The sequence below is a fragment of the Dendropsophus ebraccatus genome, chromosome 1, assembly GCF_027789765.1.
Source record: "Dendropsophus ebraccatus isolate aDenEbr1 chromosome 1, aDenEbr1.pat, whole genome shotgun sequence".
Lineage (NCBI taxonomy): Eukaryota > Metazoa > Chordata > Amphibia > Anura > Hylidae > Dendropsophus > Dendropsophus ebraccatus.
The window spans coordinates 170,172,169-170,191,839 of record NC_091454.1 but is presented as its reverse complement, the minus strand read 5'-3'; the positions used below and the strand labels follow the sequence as shown (position 1 = coordinate 170,191,839).

The 19,671-nt window shown below is 44.1% G+C and overlaps 1 protein-coding gene across 1 annotated transcript; it reads left to right on the top strand.

The window, feature by feature from the left end:
* Positions 1 to 261: 261 nt before the first annotated feature.
* LOC138779969 (protein kinase C delta type-like) lies at positions 262 to 15,345 on the top strand. Its single transcript, XM_069956663.1, has 7 exons — positions 262 to 624; positions 5,805 to 6,076; positions 10,379 to 10,470; positions 11,145 to 11,207; positions 11,555 to 11,837; positions 12,046 to 12,171; positions 15,096 to 15,345. The coding sequence occupies exons 1-7, from the start codon at positions 279 to 281 to the stop codon at positions 15,249 to 15,251; spliced, it is 1,338 nt and encodes a 445-aa protein (XP_069812764.1). The 5' UTR covers positions 262 to 278; the 3' UTR covers positions 15,252 to 15,345.
* Positions 15,346 to 19,671: the final 4,326 nt, after the last annotated feature.

Genomic DNA, 19,671 nt, shown 5'->3' with positions numbered 1-19,671 from the left:
ATGGCGGCCTGTATTATAGTAATACAGCTGCTGAGAATTTACAAAGTTTGTTTCTCACAATATTAAGAATAGAAATCTAGCTATATTTGGTTATATAAGATTAGATTATAGAGATGGCTTATTAGTATTACAGCCTATACATAAAGCTGATATTTTCAAATGTAAACAACGGCATCTCATTGGTCAGCTACTGGTCACATGACCAATTGAATCTTGGTAAACAACAACTGACCCTCGAGGAAAGTGACAGTTGGAGTTGACAGGCGACGGTGGAGGAGATGTCTACGGACGGCGAGCGAAAAGCGATTATGGAGGAAGAGAAGGAGGTTTTCGTGGGGAGGAAGAGAGTGGAGAAGAGGAAACATCTTTTGGACTCATCATCAGATGAGAAGGCTTCAATCAAGAAGGCCAAAAGGAGCGGAGGTAAGAGGAAGAGACCGGACCCCGGAGGGAAGACGTCTGACATCCAAGGGATGGACCCAGCGGAGAATGAAGACGTCATCACCCAGGGGAGAGGACCCAAGAAGAGGAGGACCAGAGACTGCTCAGAGGATGAGAAGAAGCCATCGATGAAGACCGACGGGCAGAAGAACAAAGACCTGCAGGAGGACCCAGGAGGCTCAGGTGAGTAGGCAATGGGTCTGGTTACTGCTCTCCACATATGTTTTATACCTTCACATGTAATTGAGTTTTCTGGATTACATGATGAAGTCTTTAATACACAGATATTGTATACGGTCCAGGGTCAGTCCTGCTGAGATTTCCCCCATGTTATCTACAGTGCCCCAGCTGTTGCTTAGCAACACAATATAAACTGGCCTCTAGTAACATTAGCTGCACAGAAAGAGAAAGTGTATGGCCCAAACAGATACTAGGGACATGTTACCCTGATCTTTATGACACCTGGATGTTAGTGGGTTCCATCATTTAGGACAAGTGAAACAACAGCCCTCCAGTACTCAGTTTCAATACAGTGAGTTGAGCTGGATTGTAATACCACACACAACCTGAGGACAGGGGTGGCACTGTTTTTCAAGAAAGTAGCTGCATTTTTTCTAACCTAGGATAACCCCTTTACATCCTGATACTGTTCAGTCTCTACTGGTACTTCTCAGAATCAGTATTTACAGTGTCATTGCCATGTCTTTGTCATTTATATTTCTAGGAATGCCATAGGGATGAAAAATGTATAGATATTTTAGATAAATTGTAAGGAATTGCTAAAAAAAATAATCCTGTCTAACCTCACCACAGACACATGTGTAACAGAGACCTAAGCATTGTACTGCGTGCCCTTACTGACATACACAATCCTGTGATTTATTAAAGGAACAATTACATGATAATTTCTATAACCAATGAACAATGTTTATAAATTGGCTTCCAGTGGCCATTTTACTGTACTTTACTATGTGAAGCTGTGTTAGCTGTGTGAGCCTTCTGTCAATCTTAAAGGGGTATACCCATCTGGAACTTTTAGAGTGTTACTGCCATTTGGGAAAACTTTTGACATGTCATAGAGACATCAAAAAAGAGGGGCTCCCACAGCATCCAAAATAGAAGCAAGTGTGTTTATTCAGACATCAGGGAACAGCAGAAATGAATTGCTGTGGGAACCCCTCTTTTTTGAAGTTCACAGTGCTCACACCGAGGATTGTGGGCCTACCTGCGTGTATCCTGCATCTACATTATTGGCCATTACTGGAGTATCTCCAAGGTGCTGTTGGACTTTTCGATGCAGCGCATGCTCTCCCCTCTCTGTTAGCAGAAAGAGTCCGGCTTATAATGTAAGTATGTGGAGCCTAAAGGCCCTATTCCACCAACAGATCTGACGACAGATTATCTGCCAAAGATTTGAAGCCAAACCCAGGAACAGACTATAATCAGAGAACAGGTCATAAAGGAAAGACTGGATTTCTCCTCTTTTCAAATCCACTCCTGGGTTTGGCTTCAAGTCTTTGGCAGATAATCTGTCGTCAGATCTGTTGGTGGAATAGGGCCTTAACTCTTTTTTTCTTACACAGAGCGGGAAGAGGATGCGCTGCAGTGCATCTTCTCCCAGTTCATTCTCCCGATCGGTACAGGTCTGAACACATTTAGACCAAGACCAATTAAAACTTTTGACATGTCTCTATGACATGTCAAAGGTTTTCCCAAATGTCAGTGACACTTTAAGGCTTGATCACAGGACATTCCATAAATGTCTTTTAGATGCAGGTCCCACCTCTGGGACCAACACCTACCTTTAGATTGAGGGCTCCTTGGTCCTCCTTTGCAAGTTACACAAAGTGCGTAACTCCCTTTGACTTTAATGAATTTTGGCCAAACGATGTAACCCCTCGAGGTATGTTGTTTATGTAACTCCCAGAGTCATATAAGCAACTCATGGGCTATGACATTTGCACAACTCCCTTTAACGTCAATGGGAGTTATGCAAATTGCTTATGCGTTTTGCTAGATTTAACTGTTTTAGCATCCAGACCACCTCTGGCGAGCACAATCACAGTGGAGGGGGACCAGGACCTCTTGATCGGATAGGAGCTAGTTTGAGTAGTGGGACTGGCATATAGGGGACACTTATGGCATATTCTGTGGATATGCCATAAATACTCCAGAATGGTATAACTGTCTGGGATAGTGTGACAGTAAAATGTATTAGAAACATTTTAACTGTAACATAAAAATACAGCAGTAAAATAGGTATAAAAGGTGACCATATTTTGAATCTAATAATGTGCTACATTAAAGGGATCAGGACAGTATAGATCTACTATACAGCAGGACATACCAGCTGTGGCTACAGCAGTAGCTTTACACAGGGGAAAAAGACATCGTATGAGACCGGGAAAGGGGCGGCAACTAGTCATCTGGGCGGGAAGCCGTCTGTGACGAGTCATGGCTCTCTGACTGTCAGCGCGCAGTGCGGGAATGATAGACAGGCAGAGAGGCACTAATAGGTCTCCCTCCCTGTCAATTGTCCCAGCACTGCGTCCTGACAGGCAGAGAGCCGTGACTAGTCATGGACGGCTCCCTGTCCAGATGACTAGTTGACACCCCTATCTCGGCCCTGTGCGGTGTATTAGAACATCTTTTTCCCCTTTGTAAAGCTACTGCTGCAACCGCAGCTTCTATGCTCCACAAGCTGCACAGTAGATCTATACCAGGGGTGTCAAACTCAAATACACAGTGACCCAAAATTAAAAAATTGGACAAAGTCACAGGCCAACCTTAATATTTAATGAAGAGTGCATGCATCGTTTCTGGCACTGTCAGAGCAGCGTGCAGCGTTCCTGGCACTGCCTATCCTAAAGTAATTGTCCCCACATGGTAGTTACCCATTATATCCCTCAAGCTGAAGGTAATCCCATAAGTGTGCCCCATGTAGTAGCCCCCCTCCCAATAGTGCCCTACATATTAGCAAGGCCTACTATTAGAGCCCCACATAGTAGCCAGCCCTCCCAATAGTGACCCATATAGTAGCCAGCACACCCAATAGTGCCCAAAATAGTAGCCTGCCCCCGATAGTGTCCCATATAGTAGCCAGCCCCCAATAGTGTCTTATATAGTAGCCAGCCCTCCCAATAGTGTCTTATACAGTAGCCAGCCCTCCCAATAGTGTTTTATATAGTAGCCAGCCCTTCCAATAGTGTTTTATAGAGTAGCCAGCCCTTCCAATAGTGCCCAATATACTAACCAGCCCTCCCAAAAGTGTCTTATATAGTAATCAGCCCTCCAAATAGTCTCTTATATATATAGAAGTAGTCTCTAATATATATAGAAGCCAGTCCCTAAAATAATCTTTTATATAGTAGTGAGCCCTCCCCAATAGTTTTCTATAGTGGCCAGCCCTCCCTAATAGTGTCTTATATAGAGGCCAGTCCCTAAAATAGTCTCTTACATAGTAGCCGGCGGCCTACGAGATTATAATTTGGGCAGTCTGAGCGCCAATCCGGACCACTGATATTATAATCTGCTGCAACGTCAGGAGGGTCAGATTTAACACAGCAATGGAAAAGCGTGGGGGGCAAAAATAATGGCACCACGGGCCAGATTTGGCCCGCGGGCCAGAGTTTGACATGGCTGATCTATACTGTTCAGCTGGTAACCATATCACTACAATCGTGCTGATTGTTTCCCTTTAAAGTCTAGGGAAAAACAGCCACCTGTGCACACATTATTAAAAAAAAATATTTTTTTTTTAAATGTCTGCTTAGACTGACATTTTTTCATAGACTTTAAAGTGCCCATACCATCCGGTACATCGCTTTAAGATCTTTACATTAACAGACCAGCACAGACGCAGGGATGCCGGTGCTGCAATCCTGGTTTTGAAGCCCGGTCCGGTTCCCGTGCAAGGCATCGGTCTATTCCCAGGCATTGGCCTAGCCTGAAGCATTGGAGGCGTCCCTTCTGCACCCAGTGTGACAGTCTCCTCTGTGACGCGGCTCCATTAGAATCAATGGAGCCGTGTAAGAGGGTTTTTTTTCACAGTGGGGGACGGTGAGCTCACCTCCAGTGCTTCAGGCTGGGTCAATGCCCGGGAATAGATGGCTGCTGTGCGCGGGAACTGAGCTAGGGTTCAAAAAAAGGATCACGGCACCGACATCCCCGCGCTAGTGCAGTCAGTATGTAAAAACCCAAAGTGTTGAACTTAATGGTACATTTGCTTTAATGTACCACAGTATTGGATTCAAAATAAGCCCCATTTTATACCTTCTTTTTCTCTTGTAGTATTTTTCTTTTTTAAAGCTCTGTTCACAAACAGTAAAATAAAAGCCAAATACAACAGCAAAATATGTATAAAATGCAGCTGTATTTTGAATCTAATATATGTGCTACATTGTACAGACTGACAATTTTTTTCATAGACAATAAAGTAGCATATTATTAGATTCAAAATACAGCTGTATTTTATACATATTTTGCTGTTTTATTTTGCTTTTATTTTACTGTGTGTGAACATAGTCTGAGTAGTAGAGATGATAATTTAACTGAAACAAAACAAAACAAAACAAAAATATTTGGGCGATTCCCTCATCTCTAGTATATAGCCATACAGTGGCATGTGATGCCCATGGGTGCCAATCTTTAAAAAAGAATACCATGCAGTTTCTATTCTTTAAGGTAACCATATAGGAACCTTTACTCTAATATGATTTTCGATTTAAAAAAAGGAAAGAAATACATACAATAAAATAATACTAACATACCAAACAGCCAAACAGGATTTAAAAGGACAATCTTTTCTCTTGGGGGCTGATGGGCGCCTATGAATATACTTGCCATTTGTACCAAGAGCTTTAAAGGGGTTGTCCAGCGAAAATCTTTTTCTTTCAAATCAATTTCTGTCAGAAAGTTATAAAGATTTTTAATTTACTTCAATTAAAAAATCTCTAGTCTTCCAGTACTTATCAGCTGATGTATGTCCTACAGGAAGAGGCATATTCTTTTCTCTGATGCTCTCTGATGAGAGGAACGGTCCAGAGCAGGAGAGGTTTTCTATGGAAATTTGCTACTGATCTGGACAGTTCCTGTCTCAGCCAGAGGTGGCAGCAGAGAGCACTGTGTCCGACTGAAAAGAAAACATTTCCTGCAGGACATACAGCAGCTGATAAGTATGGAAAGACAGGAGAATTTTAAATAGAAGTAAATTACAAATCTATATAACTTTCTCAAACCAGTTGATTTGAAAGAAAAAGAATTTCACTGGACAACCCCTTTAATAGCACATACAGTGAACATACGCCCCCTTGAACATGAACATATGCTTAGCTTTACTATATCACCTTTTCTTCTCTTGCTAGGATGCAGCGGTGTTCGGCCAACCGGCCCAGGCACAATCTCCGGTTCCATCAAGGAGAGATTATTGTTCCACCATGTGTTGGGCCAGGGAAGTTACGGGACGGTCATGATGGCAGAAGATACTGTATCCCATCGACAGTATGCTGTGAAGCTCATAAGGAAGAGTGACCTGCTAACCGGAAGCGAGGAGTACATGATGGTGGAGAAGCGTGTGCTGCTGCTGGCGTCTGGAAGCCCCTTCCTTGTCCACGCAGAGTTCGCATTGCAGACGAAGGTAGAATTGTGACCACCTAGTATTAAGAGATGTCACAACCGTATGTAGAATAGCAGTGGCAGGGGTACATAGAGAAATCACAGGCCTCCACTATATGGAAAAAATTACCATAGCCTCCAAGATTCCCTTAAGACAATTTTTGTTTTGTTTTGTTATTTTTGGTAGTGAGACAATTTTGCACAGTGCTCATCACAAAACATAAAACACTAACTCTATGGGAGTTCTGGAAGGAGTTGAGCAAGTTTTAGTTGGTTCTTTCCATAACTTCCATAGACTTTAATAGAGGGGCTAAAACAACATGGTCACCTCTCCACTGACTTCTATAGGTAGAGTGACTGGTCTTAATAGATAATTGGAGGCCATGGGGCTTTCTCCACGTAGGTGGGGGTCTTAGAGGTGGAACCCATACCTATCATACCTGTGAATATGCAATACATGTTTATGAAGAAAATGCATCCACCTAACTTTTTAGAATCACTATCCCCCGTTATATTAGAAGTGAGAGCTATAGCCAAACTATGCACATTACAATGGCAATGGAGATGTTGGCATTTCTGTGTTTTCTTCTAGCAACAAAGTTTGCAAGAGTGACAACAGAAAGTGCAGCCATATTGGTAGTCACCTTTACATTTTGCTAGCCTATTTATATGGTAACATAGTGGCAAATTACCAAGACGCTAATTTAAAAATAACAACCACAATGGCGGCACTTCCTGTTGTCACTTTTGCAAAAATGGCTACTGTCATAAAACAGCAAGTACATGAGTGAATGTGACCAAAACCAAAACTTGCTTTGGAATGTGATAAGACCCAGCCATGAAGCTGTTATTATTATTTATTAATTAATTTATTATTATTATTACTATTATTATTATTATTATTATTATTATTATTATTATTATTATTATTATTATTATTATTATTATGTCTTGCTTTTATTGGTCAGTACACACCTGTATCTGTATTTTTATTCTTCTGTATTTGGAGGATCATGTGATGTTACTTTTTTCACCTGTATTTTATTGTAATCTCTGTATATAATGAATAAACCGTTACTTTTAGATTTAGAAGGATCATGTGACATTACTTTTTATGATTTGTTGTAATTTTTCTCTGTGTACAAAAAATGTATTGGAGCCTTTTATGCTTGCATTATGTATTGTAATTGTTGTGTATACCCATGTTATTATATTGATACATGACAAATGTTTTATGTAATCCACATCATAAATTTATTTTTATCATGTTCCTTAAGATTATGTGGTTATGATTATGTACCAATAAAGGTGAATTTTACTTATATGCATTCTGGGTTTTGTAGCTTTACAAGCATTGTACATACACTATCTATCTATCAATCAATCAATCAATCAATCAATCAATCAATCAATCAATCGCACATCTATCTATCTATCTATCTATCTATCTATCTATCTATCTATCTATCTATTACACATCTACTATCTACAGTATCTATCTCTTTGTATAGAATGTTGGATTCGATGCGGTTTGAGTGATTTATATTTCTCCTCATTCAGGAAATCAGGGAACACCAAAAATCATAGATTTCATAAAAGTAATGAAAGCATATGTGCCAGTTCCAGTAGTGACTTTTTTTCACTACCTGGCTGGCGCCGGCACAGCGGTGGCGGTGTCGCAGTCCATTTTTCAAACCGTCACTCAACTCCCATGATCAGCACCATTTTCTTCACGTGCACCAGCTTGTTCTAGGTACTGAAGGTGGGCCCGGAACCCCGAGTGTAATGATATCTATCCCCTAGGCTCAATCCTAATGGAGGCACGTCACAGATGGAAGAGGATATCATTACACTGGTGGCGACAGGCCCGCTTACAGTGCATAGAGCGGACCAGTGCACAAGAGGAAAATGGCATTGTGTGTGGAAACCATGATTGGCCATGATTAAGGGGTTCTAACCCTGCAACGCGTCGGCGTGTTTTTATCTTTTTTTTTTTTTTTGTTTTCTGTTTTGTGATGTCCCAATAAAGCTACCATAATTTTATTGAAGCCGTGGATGGAATTTTTCGTTTCATGGACTTTCCGGGTTGCGGCCCGCAATACAGCCAGAACGTGCTTCACTTCCAGGAGGTCCACACACACCTGCGCTAATTGTGGCTTTCAAGGGTGAGCTGCCATATTCTCCTTTTATGCTGTGTGGAAACCAGGCAGAGTTATAAAAAATGGACCGCTCTACCGGGAACTCCCCGCCAAGTACTGGGAAAAGAAAATTCACTACTGGAACTGGTACATTTGCTTTAACTCTGATGTATCTGTGACAGATCAAACGATTATTTTGATGAGATTTACAATAAATGACTCGTTGTTAATATGATTTCCCAGAGTTGTGGAGATCCCCGCAGCTGTAATCCCCCACTAAGGTATCTCCTAGAAACCTTTAGGTTGCAGTCACACACAGCAGTTTTCTTCTTCAAACTACCACTACAGTTTGTGAGCCAAAACTAAGAGGGGACTCAAAAGAATTGGGAACTATAGAGGAAGGACATACTGTATGCTTCTGCTTCCTGATGATCCACTTCTGGCTTTGGCTCAATAACTGCAGCCGTGGTTTTCCAAAATAACTTAAAGGGAGAATACTGTGTGCAAGAATGAAAAAAAAAAATCCAGCAACAATGATTACATACATAACATCATATACACAGATGGTTTCATGTCACCCTATAGGAATACAATATGTGTAATCCCATTAGTGTAATAATCATGTATGACTTATTACTGTGGACCCCTGGGCTATGGATCATAATAAGGATTGTTTCATCACAACAAGTGACAGCAAGGATACTCTATAACTTACCGATTGTGGAGGTCTGGCTATTAGGACCACCACCGATCCTGAGGGTAAAGGGGTCAAGGCTTTTTTTGCATATTCTGTGCACAATTCCAGCTGCCGGCCAGAGAACTGCAAGTAAATTGGGCTTTGGGGCTTAACAGAAATTAAGTGGCAAATGGATGTGAATAGTATTGCAGGTGGTTTTGCACAGAGAAAATAAGTAGACATAGCTATCAATCAATTGGTGAGTGTCCTTGCAGTCAGAGCCCACAGATCAGCTACTAGCAGCACACTTTATAGTGTCATTTGCTTATAGTGCAAAAACTCCTTTGAAGAGCTTATCTGGATTCAAGTGTTTTTTTATTCATAAGTAGAGATGAACACAACTTTAGTCCGATCGTTCAGCATTTAAATACTGGTGGCTGTAGAAGCTGGATACAGTTATTTTGAACAGAATGGGGCAAAATTAATATTGCAAGTGTGCCAGAATTCTGGAGTACCTTGCACCAAAAATTGGCTCCAACATTCATTGCACCACATTTGTTTTACACTTTTTCTACTACTTTTGCACATGAGTGGGGCTTACCAGACAAGGGCTTGTGTACAACTTCAAGCTCCAAAATTGTAGTAAACTGTTTGGAGTAAACTAAAGTCTTCATCCAGGCTAAGTGTCCTTTTAGACAGAAAGGTTTCTTGGTGGTGGGGGCTGCAAACGAGTGCCGATCAGCAAGATTGGCGGCCTCTTGGCTGTGTCTTTACACGGCACAAGAAATGAAGAGGATGGGCTGCATGACTGATGCTTGTGTCACACATGCAGTCCTGGAAACTGACAGCACAGATATGCATATATCCATGCTGTCTGTTCCCAGATCACAAGAAGCAGTCTATACTTACCAGCTACGCTGCTATTGATCCACTATCTGGCTCTATGGTCCTTCACAGAGTGTATCTTCAGGCCCCAACTCCTCCAGCTATCACTCATTCTGGAGGAGACAGGGCCTAAAGTTATAGCAGCGGATGTAGGATCAGAGAACCAGATGCAGCGTGGCTGGTAAGTATAGACTGCTTTTTGTGATCTGGAAGCTGACAGCACAAACACTGTGCTGTCAGTTTCCCTTTATCTTTCTGGCCCACAAATCCCTATTATACAAGGGGATGTGCAGCCAATAAAGGGTGGAGGCTGAAAAGATGCGATCAGCCAATAATCAGGCATTTGCCTTGTCTTCAGCTGATCACTGTGATTTCTACACTGCTGATTATCGGCTGCAGGAGCATTTCTAGCGACGCTCCTACACAACAATTGGCCTGTGTAAAAGGACCATTAGAAAAACCTGGCCGCTTTCTTCCAGAAACAGTAACACTCTTTATCATCTTTACAAGCAACAAAGTAGTTTGTAATAACAGTGTCCATTTAAGCATTAAATTACTGTATTGTGTATACTATGTAATATACAGTATGTGTAAATGATGGTTTAATAACTGTTCTATGATACAGATGCACGTTCTATTCGGGATGCAATACATGACCTGCGGGGACTTCAACCAACTTCTACAGCTGAGGGGGCCGCTTGACATCACCGACGCCAGGTAAAGTGTCAAGTAAAATGTAAAACTTCATAGAGCATATATAAGAAGCTATGTAAACCTGTTAGTTCTACTATTAGAGGTGTCAGGATATAGGAGTGATAGAAGACCCGGGTTGGGACGTTGACCACTCTGCAAGGAAGGTAGGATGGAGCAAAGGAGGCAAGTACAATCCAATGTAATTTGCTTATCTCACATATACTTTATTCCCCAGATATATATCACACTTGGTGGTTTCAGCAATATACTATAACATACAATTCTAACTATATTATTTATTATTTAATAAACTCATCGGAAATGAGTCCGATGGCCATAGGAAATCACTGGAGCAGTAATTTCCTATGGTCATTGGACTTATCTCTGCTCATTTACAAAATGAGCGTGCAGATCTAGATCTCAGTGGTGGGACCGGCACCGGGAGCGGTAATCACAGGAGACGGTATGTATGCGGGGCCCTTTCCAGGGGTCGGGTGGGTTTCGGGGAGGGGGGCTGCCCAGGGTAATAGGTTCCCTTTAAAAAATTATTAAAAAAAAAAGAAAGTTATATTACAAAGTAATGTAACTTTATTAATGCAATGTAGTAGCACAAAAAAATCCTTCTTTCTCTAGAGTCTCCTTTAATAGTTCATGTGTTATCTGTTGGATATTTTACTAATTCATTTTCTCTCTGCCAGATTCTATGCCGCTGAAATAGTGTGCGGAATCCAATTCCTGCACTCCAAGGGCGTCATCCACAGGTGATCACTTGTTATACTCTTCTTAGGGCATTGTGTGGTCAGATTCATGTATGATTCTAGCTTCTAATGGTGTGTTTATACAGAGATTTATCTGAAAGATTTTTGGAGCCAAAGCCAGGAACAGACTATAAACAGAGAACAGGTCATAAAGGAAAGACTGAGATTTCTCCTCTTCTCAAATCCATTCCTGACTTTGGCTTCAGAAATCTGTCAGATAAATATCTCTGTGTAAATTGAGGTACATTGGAAGATCGTCATATTTTGTGCGGCTAAGAACTAAATCACCATTATTAGCTAATAGAATAAGATGAGCACTGACCGTATATCCATGTTTTTCTTTCTCGCAGAGACCTAAAGCCCGACAACATCCTGGTGGCTGATACGGGCCATGTTAAGATCACGGATTTCGGTCTCGCAATTGACAACATGCACGGAGACCGAACAGCCACCAGCTGCGCTGGAACGTTGGACTACATGGCTCCTGAGATGCTGGCCCAGAAGAAGTACAGCGCCGGAGTCGACTGGTACTCGTTTGGTGTCATCTTAAACGAGATGTTGACCAGTGAACGTGAATTCGACCCAACGTTCTTCGATGAAGCTTCCTCTGGCGCCAAGAACATCATTCAACTAGTAAGTATCTTCCTGCTCTACTGGTCTAGTATTAGGGGTTACACAGTGTTAGCCAGGGTAATCAAATTAAAATGGCAGTGACTGGGTAATTGGTGGTGAGGAGGCTAGTGGGGACATCACAGATATTTTATTGGATTTTCTGGTCATATTCTTGTCTTATACCGAGATGATAGGTCTCAGTTACCAATTAATACGTTTCTAATTTCAGCTTCTTCAGAAACATCCGGCCAAGCGCTTAGGAGTCCATGGGAACATCAGAGGACATCGCTTCTTCCAGCGCATGAATTGGATCTCTGTGGAAGCCCTGAAACTGACTCCACCAGTCATCCCTGAAGTAAGTAAATTTATAGAATCACATCACATAGCCCCAATGCACCAGGTTCATCTCACACCACTTTGATGTGGATCTACAGGATAAAAGTACAGAACTTGTCACGTTACTTCTCCACATTATAGACTCCACTTCTGATTTGGGCCTGAAATAAAATGATTATACTAAAATTATACACAAAATAACACTGAGTTTACTTGGCCTAATTGGTACTGCGCCTTCCCATAGGTCCAGGTGCTTTTTACCCTGAGTTATAAGGACAATTATATTTACTACATTTATATCCCTTCTTTTTTGAAGAACAGCTAAGCTCTACTAGTATGCAGGGGCATAGCTAATGTCTCCTGGGCCCTGGTGCGAGAGGCCAACTTGGGCCCCCCCCTCCTTTCACAACCAAGTGATGCTATTGGTGTGTATATATATATACAGATATAAGACAGATTTTACCAATAACACCAGCATATTGGAAGAGAAAGTATTATCACCGTACATATTACCGCCATACTGTTACCGACCAAATCCTGTATACTGAGACCAATATTACCAGTAATACCAGTGTATAGGAAGGAAATGTTACCGCCACACCACAACCACTACCACCATCACCACCATATTGTTACTGACCAAATCCAGTATACTAAATCACCTCATCCAGTCATACAGAGGTGGCCCCAGCTCTACACAGGTTCTATACACCATATACATTACAGTGCAGTTATATCAGGTGACTTACTGGAGACGTCTTCTCTGATCGGAGTTCTCTCCTTTTCATCTTCTCCATCCGTCCTGGGCCGTTATGAGAACTTCTCTGAGCCACGAATCCACGGAATCTGCCAGACAGACATATTAGTCTCTTCACACTGGCACCATCCTCATCTCTCTACAAACTGCACTTCTGTATTGGCCCCTTTACACCCTGATTTAGTGGGTAGCCCTGACTCTATGTGACCCCCTAATAATATATGCCCCCTTCTTTGTATTCCCTCTCCCCCTATGTTGCCCCCCCAAATAGATGGCCCCTCTTCCCCCATGTTGCTCTCCCTATAGATGGCCCCCTCTCCCCCCACCTTCCCTTATAGATGGCCTCCTCTCCCCACTCCATATAGATGGCCCCCTCTACCCCCTCCCTTATAGATGGCCTCCTCTCCCCCTCCTTATAGATGGCCCCCTCTACCCCCTCCCTTATAGATGGCCCCCTCTCCCCCCTCCTTATAGATGGCCTCCTCTGCCCCCTCCATATAGATGGCCTCCACTACCCCCTCCCTTATAGATGGCCTCCTCTCCCCCTCCCTTATAGATGGCCCCCTCTCTCCTCACCCTCCCTTATGAATGGTCCCCCCTCCCCCCACCCTCCCTTATAGATGGCCCCCTCTCCCCCCACCCTCCCTTATAGATGGTCCCCTTCCCCCCTTATAGATGGTCCCCTTTCCCCCTCCCTTATAGGTGGTCCCCTTTCCCCCCCCCCTCCCTTATAGATGGTCCCCTTTCCCCCTCCCTTATAGATGGTCCCCTTTCCCCCCCTCCCTTATAGATGTTCCCCTTTCCCCCTCCCTTATAGATGGTCCCCTTTCCCCCTCCCTTATAGATGGTCCCTCTTTCCCCCCCACCCTCATAGATGGCCCCTCTTCCCCCCCCCACACTCATAGATGGTCCTCTTTCCCCCCACCCTTATAGATGCCCCCCTTTCCCCCCACCCTCATAGATGTCGCCCTCCTTCCCCCCACCCTCATAGATGCCCCCCTCCTTCCCCCCACCCTCATAGATGCCCCCCTCCTTCCCCCCACCCTCATAGATGCCCCCCTCTTCCCCCCACCCTCATAGATGTCCCCCTCTTCCCCCCACCCTCATAGATGCCCCTCCTCTTTCCCCCCACCCTCATAGATGCCCCCCCTCTTTCCCCCACCCTCATAGATGCCCCCCTTTCCCCCCCCTCATAGATGCCCCCCCTTTCCCCCCCACCCTCATAGATGCCCCCTCTTTCCCCCCACCCTCATAGATGCCCCCCTCTTTCCCCCCCACCCTGCAGGCTGATAAAAAACAAAACAAAACAAAACTTAACTCACCTGACAACGCGCTCCCACGTTGATCCTCACTCCTCCTGGTCTGTCCCCAGCTGCTGCGCGGCTGCCGGTGGTGTTGCGTCTTATCCCCGGCAGCGTGCGCATCCGAGAGCTCCCTGCGCGCCGGAACCGGAAGTCAGGGCCCAAGGCGCGCAGGGAGCTCTGGGATGCGCGCTGCCGGGGATAAGATGCGACACCACCGGCAGCCGCGCAGCAGCCGGGGGAAGACGGAGCCGGACTCTTGTGACCGCAAGCAAAACAATGCTTGCGGTCACAAGAGTGATTGATCGCGGCGGGACGTGACCGCGGTAGCTATGCCACTGCTAGTATGCTAACAAGTGTCTGATTCTGCATTTACAATGCAGGATGAAAGAGAGATGTTTTGAGCACACGTACACTGGGGCTTCAACATTTAGGCCCCATGACACATCCGTAATACAGGGTCCATATACATTTAACAATTGCAGACATATTCTAGTCTATAGGCCAATGCACATGATAATGGTCTGTGTACTTGCTCAGAGCCCAGACCACAAACAAATAGGACATTCCATTATACTGACCATATTGCAGTCCAGGCTCCATAGACTTTTCTTAGAATTGCATTCACATTACAGGCAGTCCACGCATAATACTCCATGGCCTGTCAGTGCATTTTGTGGCCCATGGTTTTGCAGACCACAAAACCTTACTAATGTGTGCAGAAGGCCCAAGTTTTGGGCCCTTTTTTATTGCCATAATATTAATATTATAATATTAATATTTTAATCCTTGTAAACATTTATTTAATATTATGCAAATAATTATTAAAAGTCAGTACTGTCGTAAGTCATTCTAATGATCATATCATGCTCCTTTATCTTTTAGCCAACTGAGATTACTCCTCGCTTCCGACCTTTCAAGCTAGACAAGATCGAAGCTGCAGAGGCCACGTCATCAATAACACCAGCCGCCCAGGCCAAGTTCACAGGGTTTTCTTTTGTCATCTCAGAAACCCTGAACAAGACACCAGCTCCAGAGTGATCAGAGCAAGCTGTGTACCTGAGCCTCCAGAAGAGCGAGCAAGAACGAAGCGACCTGAAGAGCAGAAGACCAGCATTCCCGAGGGACCCCTGCATGGATGAAGACGCCAAGGTAAGATCAAAGGCGATGCCAGTAGATCCACCAGCAGCTGGAGGTAAGTATAAGTGCTGTACCATCTGCGCTAAGTCATAGGCATATACTTAATTAATTCTCATCAATAAATGTATTTTCAAATGCTCAAGACGGCACAAGCTTTGTACTGTCCTGGGCATTGTGGAAATACAAAGTAGTGCCCGGCTATTAACGGGTGGAGAATATAACATCTATCACATGCCTATGACATATTACCAGTAAGATTTCCTCATCCTTATGACAATCCTGTCATGGGGATCAGGAAAAAGGTGTGAGTTGGCCGGCTATTAAGGGGTGGAGGAGGCCGGATCTTTTTTTTTTTCTCTCTTCCTAGGGCAACAGTTAAATGTCTCCAGAAGACCATCAAGAGAAGACCAGAAGATCAGATGTCCACAATACAACAGGAGGGACCCCTATATGGATGAGAATCCCCTTTACTCTAAAGACACCTGACTGAGACTGAAGATAAAAACAAGAGAAGACACAAGCAGATGCACCCAGCAGCTGGCGGTAAGTATAAGTGCTGTAACATCAGCACTACAAGTAATAGGCATGTATATAACATCTCATTCTGACCGGTTAATTTGATTCCCCAAGCTCAAGATGGCACCAGCTTTATGCTGTCCTGGGCATTGTGGAAATATATATATAATATCTATCACATGCCTATGACCATATTACCGGTAATATTTCCTCATCCTTATGACAATCCTGTCATGGGGATCAGGAAAAAGGAGCGAGTTGGCCGGCTATTAAGGGGTGGAGGAGGCCGGATCTTTTTTTTTTTTTTTTTTCTCTCTCTTCCTAGGGCACCAAATAAATGTCTCCAGAAGACCATCAAGAGAAGACCAAAAGATCAAATGTCCACAATACACCAGGAGGAACCCCTATATGGATGAGAATCCCCTTTACTCTAAAGACACCTGACTAAGACAGAAGAAACCAGATGAAAACAAAAGAAGACACCTGCAGAACCATCCAGCAGCTGGCGGTAAGTATAAGCGCTGTAACATCTGCACTACAAGTCATAGGCATGTATAAGACATTTTATTCTGACCAGTTAATGGAATTCCCCAAGCTCAAGATGGCACCAGCTTTATGCTGTCCTGGGCGTTGTGGAAATACATATATAACATCTATGACATACCTTTGATCATATTACTGGTAGTATTTCCTCATCCTTATGACAACCCTGTCAAGGGGATCAGGAAAAATGAGTGAGTTGGCCGGCTATTAAGGGGTGGAGGAGGCCGGATTTTTATTTCTTTCAGACATGATAGTGTCATCAGAGAATGCGGTCTACCTGAGTCTCCAGAAGACCATCAAGAGAAGACCAGAAGATCAGATGTCTGACATTCTACACCTGACTTGGACGGAAGTCAACAAGAGCAAAAGACGACAGAAGAAGACAAGAGAAAACACCAGGAGATCCACCCAGCAGCTGGCGGTAAGTAAAAGCACTGTAACATTTGCGCTACAAATCATAGGTATGTACTGAACATTTCACACTTAGGGTCCTATTAGACGTAGCGATTTTTAACGATTAACGATAATTGATTGATCACCATATTACACAGAACAATAGTCATTAGTAACGATCAATATTACAATTCTTTATTCCATCTTATTCCAGCAAAAGAATTAACGATATGTATGATATGTATTTACACTGAATGATTAGCAAACGATAAACGATTTTAGGGTCAAATCTAAATGAATGATCAAAGACACACAAACGATTTCTCTGCAATTACATGGAATGATTATTGGGGTGGAGAAGGCCGGATTTTTCTTTTTTCCGTAAAATAGCGTTCAGTAATGTCATCAGTGCATATCTTGTGTCTAAATAGTATGAAGATCATCAAGAGAAGACTAGAAGATTGAATGTCCAAATCCTAACAGGGATGGATGAGGAACCCATAACCGTGAAGCCATCTGACTGGGATTGATGTTTCAAGAAGAAGTCAAGACTTCAAGCCAGCAGCAATTGGCATCTGAGATAAACTGAAAAGCTGTATATTTCTTCTAGACACTGTAACCATTACACTTGTGGACCACATGAAGTTATAGTAATCATCAATTGTGTTTTGTCTCTATGTAAAAAAATAAAGGTTTTGTTTGCACCATAAAGTGTCTGTGAAATGTTCTGTGGGTTAGCCCAGCGCACCGTTACACACCCTGTATATAATTCTTTACAAACGTTTTATGTAATTGTCATATTTTCTGCATTGTATAATATGTTAATTCTGAAATGGTCGTCATATGGTAAAAAGGTTGTGATGCTGAAATGCTGCTCTGGTAGAAGGGGGCTATGGGAAGTTCTCTGAGGACAGTCATTGGAGCAGCTGATACACTTCAGGTTCCTAAAAGGGATAGAGGGGGTAGGCCTGTTCTTGACTGTCAATGAGCCACTGCTGGACTGGAAGGCGGAAGAAGTGATGGAAATGCAGCTGTGTGTGCTGCATAAGGTTACAACAGGAACCAAGGGTTGAAGAAGTATCTATGGAAAAATATCTGATATACCCCAGGGTTATTATGTACATACACCTTACCAACTAGTGGTGTTTTATATAATGTGTATCATCCTTATCTTTGTTGATGAACCAAAGAATTTCTATTTAGTTGAAATGAGTTTGGGATAGGAAGGGACTGGGGGGAGGGGAGGGGATCTTATTATTATGCTATTACACTTTTTTTGTATCAATACCTCTTTTGTATATGAATGGGAGATTGTATTCTCGATAAGAATACTGTCCCCGGCTGATGCGTGGCTGCCGGGGGTGTCCCTTCCTATCCCCCGCAGCGCGCGTATCAGAGAGCTCCCCGTGCGCCTGTGGCTGTGACTTCCAGCACATGGGGAGCTCTCTGATGCGCGCGCTGCTGGGGATAGGACGGGACACCCCCGGCAGCCGCACATCAGACGGGGACAGACAAGGAGGCAAGAGGCTCGACGGGGGAACGGATGGCAGGTGAGTTGTGTTGTTTTTTTGTTTTATCTGCTGTGCACGGGGGGGGGGGGGGGGAGAGGGGGACCATCTATAAGGGGGGGAGCGAAGAGGGCGACCATCTATGAGGGGGCCAGCTATGGGGGGGAGAGGGGGTCCATCTATAAGGGGGGGAGAGGGAAGAGGGGCACCATCTATGAGGGGGGAAGAGGGGGACCATCTATAAGGGGGGGAGACGAAAGAGGGGGACCATCTATGAAGGGGCCAGCTATGAGGGGGGAAGAGGGGGACCATCTATAAGGGGGGGGGGAGGGGGGGCCATCTATAAGGGGGAAGAGGGGGCCAGCTGACATCCTCTGTGCTGCTGTGACCTCCCCTATAGATCAGCACCCTCCTCTCCTGACATCCTCTGTGCTGCTGAGACCCTGCGACTTCCCCTATAAGATCGGCACCCTCCTCTCCTGACATCCTCTGTGCTGCTGTGACCCTGCAACTTCCCCTATAAGATCAGCACCTTCCTCTCCTGACATCCTCTGTACTGCTGTGACCCTGTGACCTCCCTTATAAGATCAGCGCCCTCCTCTCCTGACATCCTATGTGCTGCTCGGACCTTTCCTATAGATCAGCACCCTCTTCTCCTGACATCCCCTGTGCTGCTGGGACCTCTCCTATAGGATTAGCACCCTCCTCTCCTGAGATCCTCTGTGCTGCTGTGACCTCCCCTATAAGATCAGCACCCTCCTCTCCTGAAATCCTTTGTGCTGCTGTGACCCTGTGACCTCCCCTATAAGATCAGCCCCCTCCTCTCCTGACAACCTCTGTGCAGCTGTGACCTGGGGGGGGGGCAACAGCAGGAAACCAGGTGGCAATATGTTTATTGGGGGCAACAGCGGGTGAACAAGTGGCAATATGTTTATTGGGGGCAGCAGAGGTGGGGTAGACAATGCTTACTGAGGGTAGCAGCAAGGGACCAAACATTATGTTTATTGGGGCCAGCAGGGAGGGGAGGCAGGCAGTGTTTATTGGGGACAGCGTGGGGGGGCAGTAGCGGATTATAATGTGGGCGGTTTGGGCGGATTGACTGGGGGGGGGCCACGTTGGGTGGACAGCCCGGGGCCCAGGGTACATTTAATCCGCCACTGTGTCTGGCAATATAGATAGAAAAAACTTCAACTTCATAATATCTCATAATATATTCAAGGTGTTTACTATGGATAATGTGCCAGATCAGAATGGATTTGTTCAGAATTCCGCTGCACCAAAATCTAAAGAACTCAAGAAAGCCCCAAATGACAGCTCAAAGTAAGACCTGTTACTAAGGCTTAAGAAAGAGGAACCAGGAG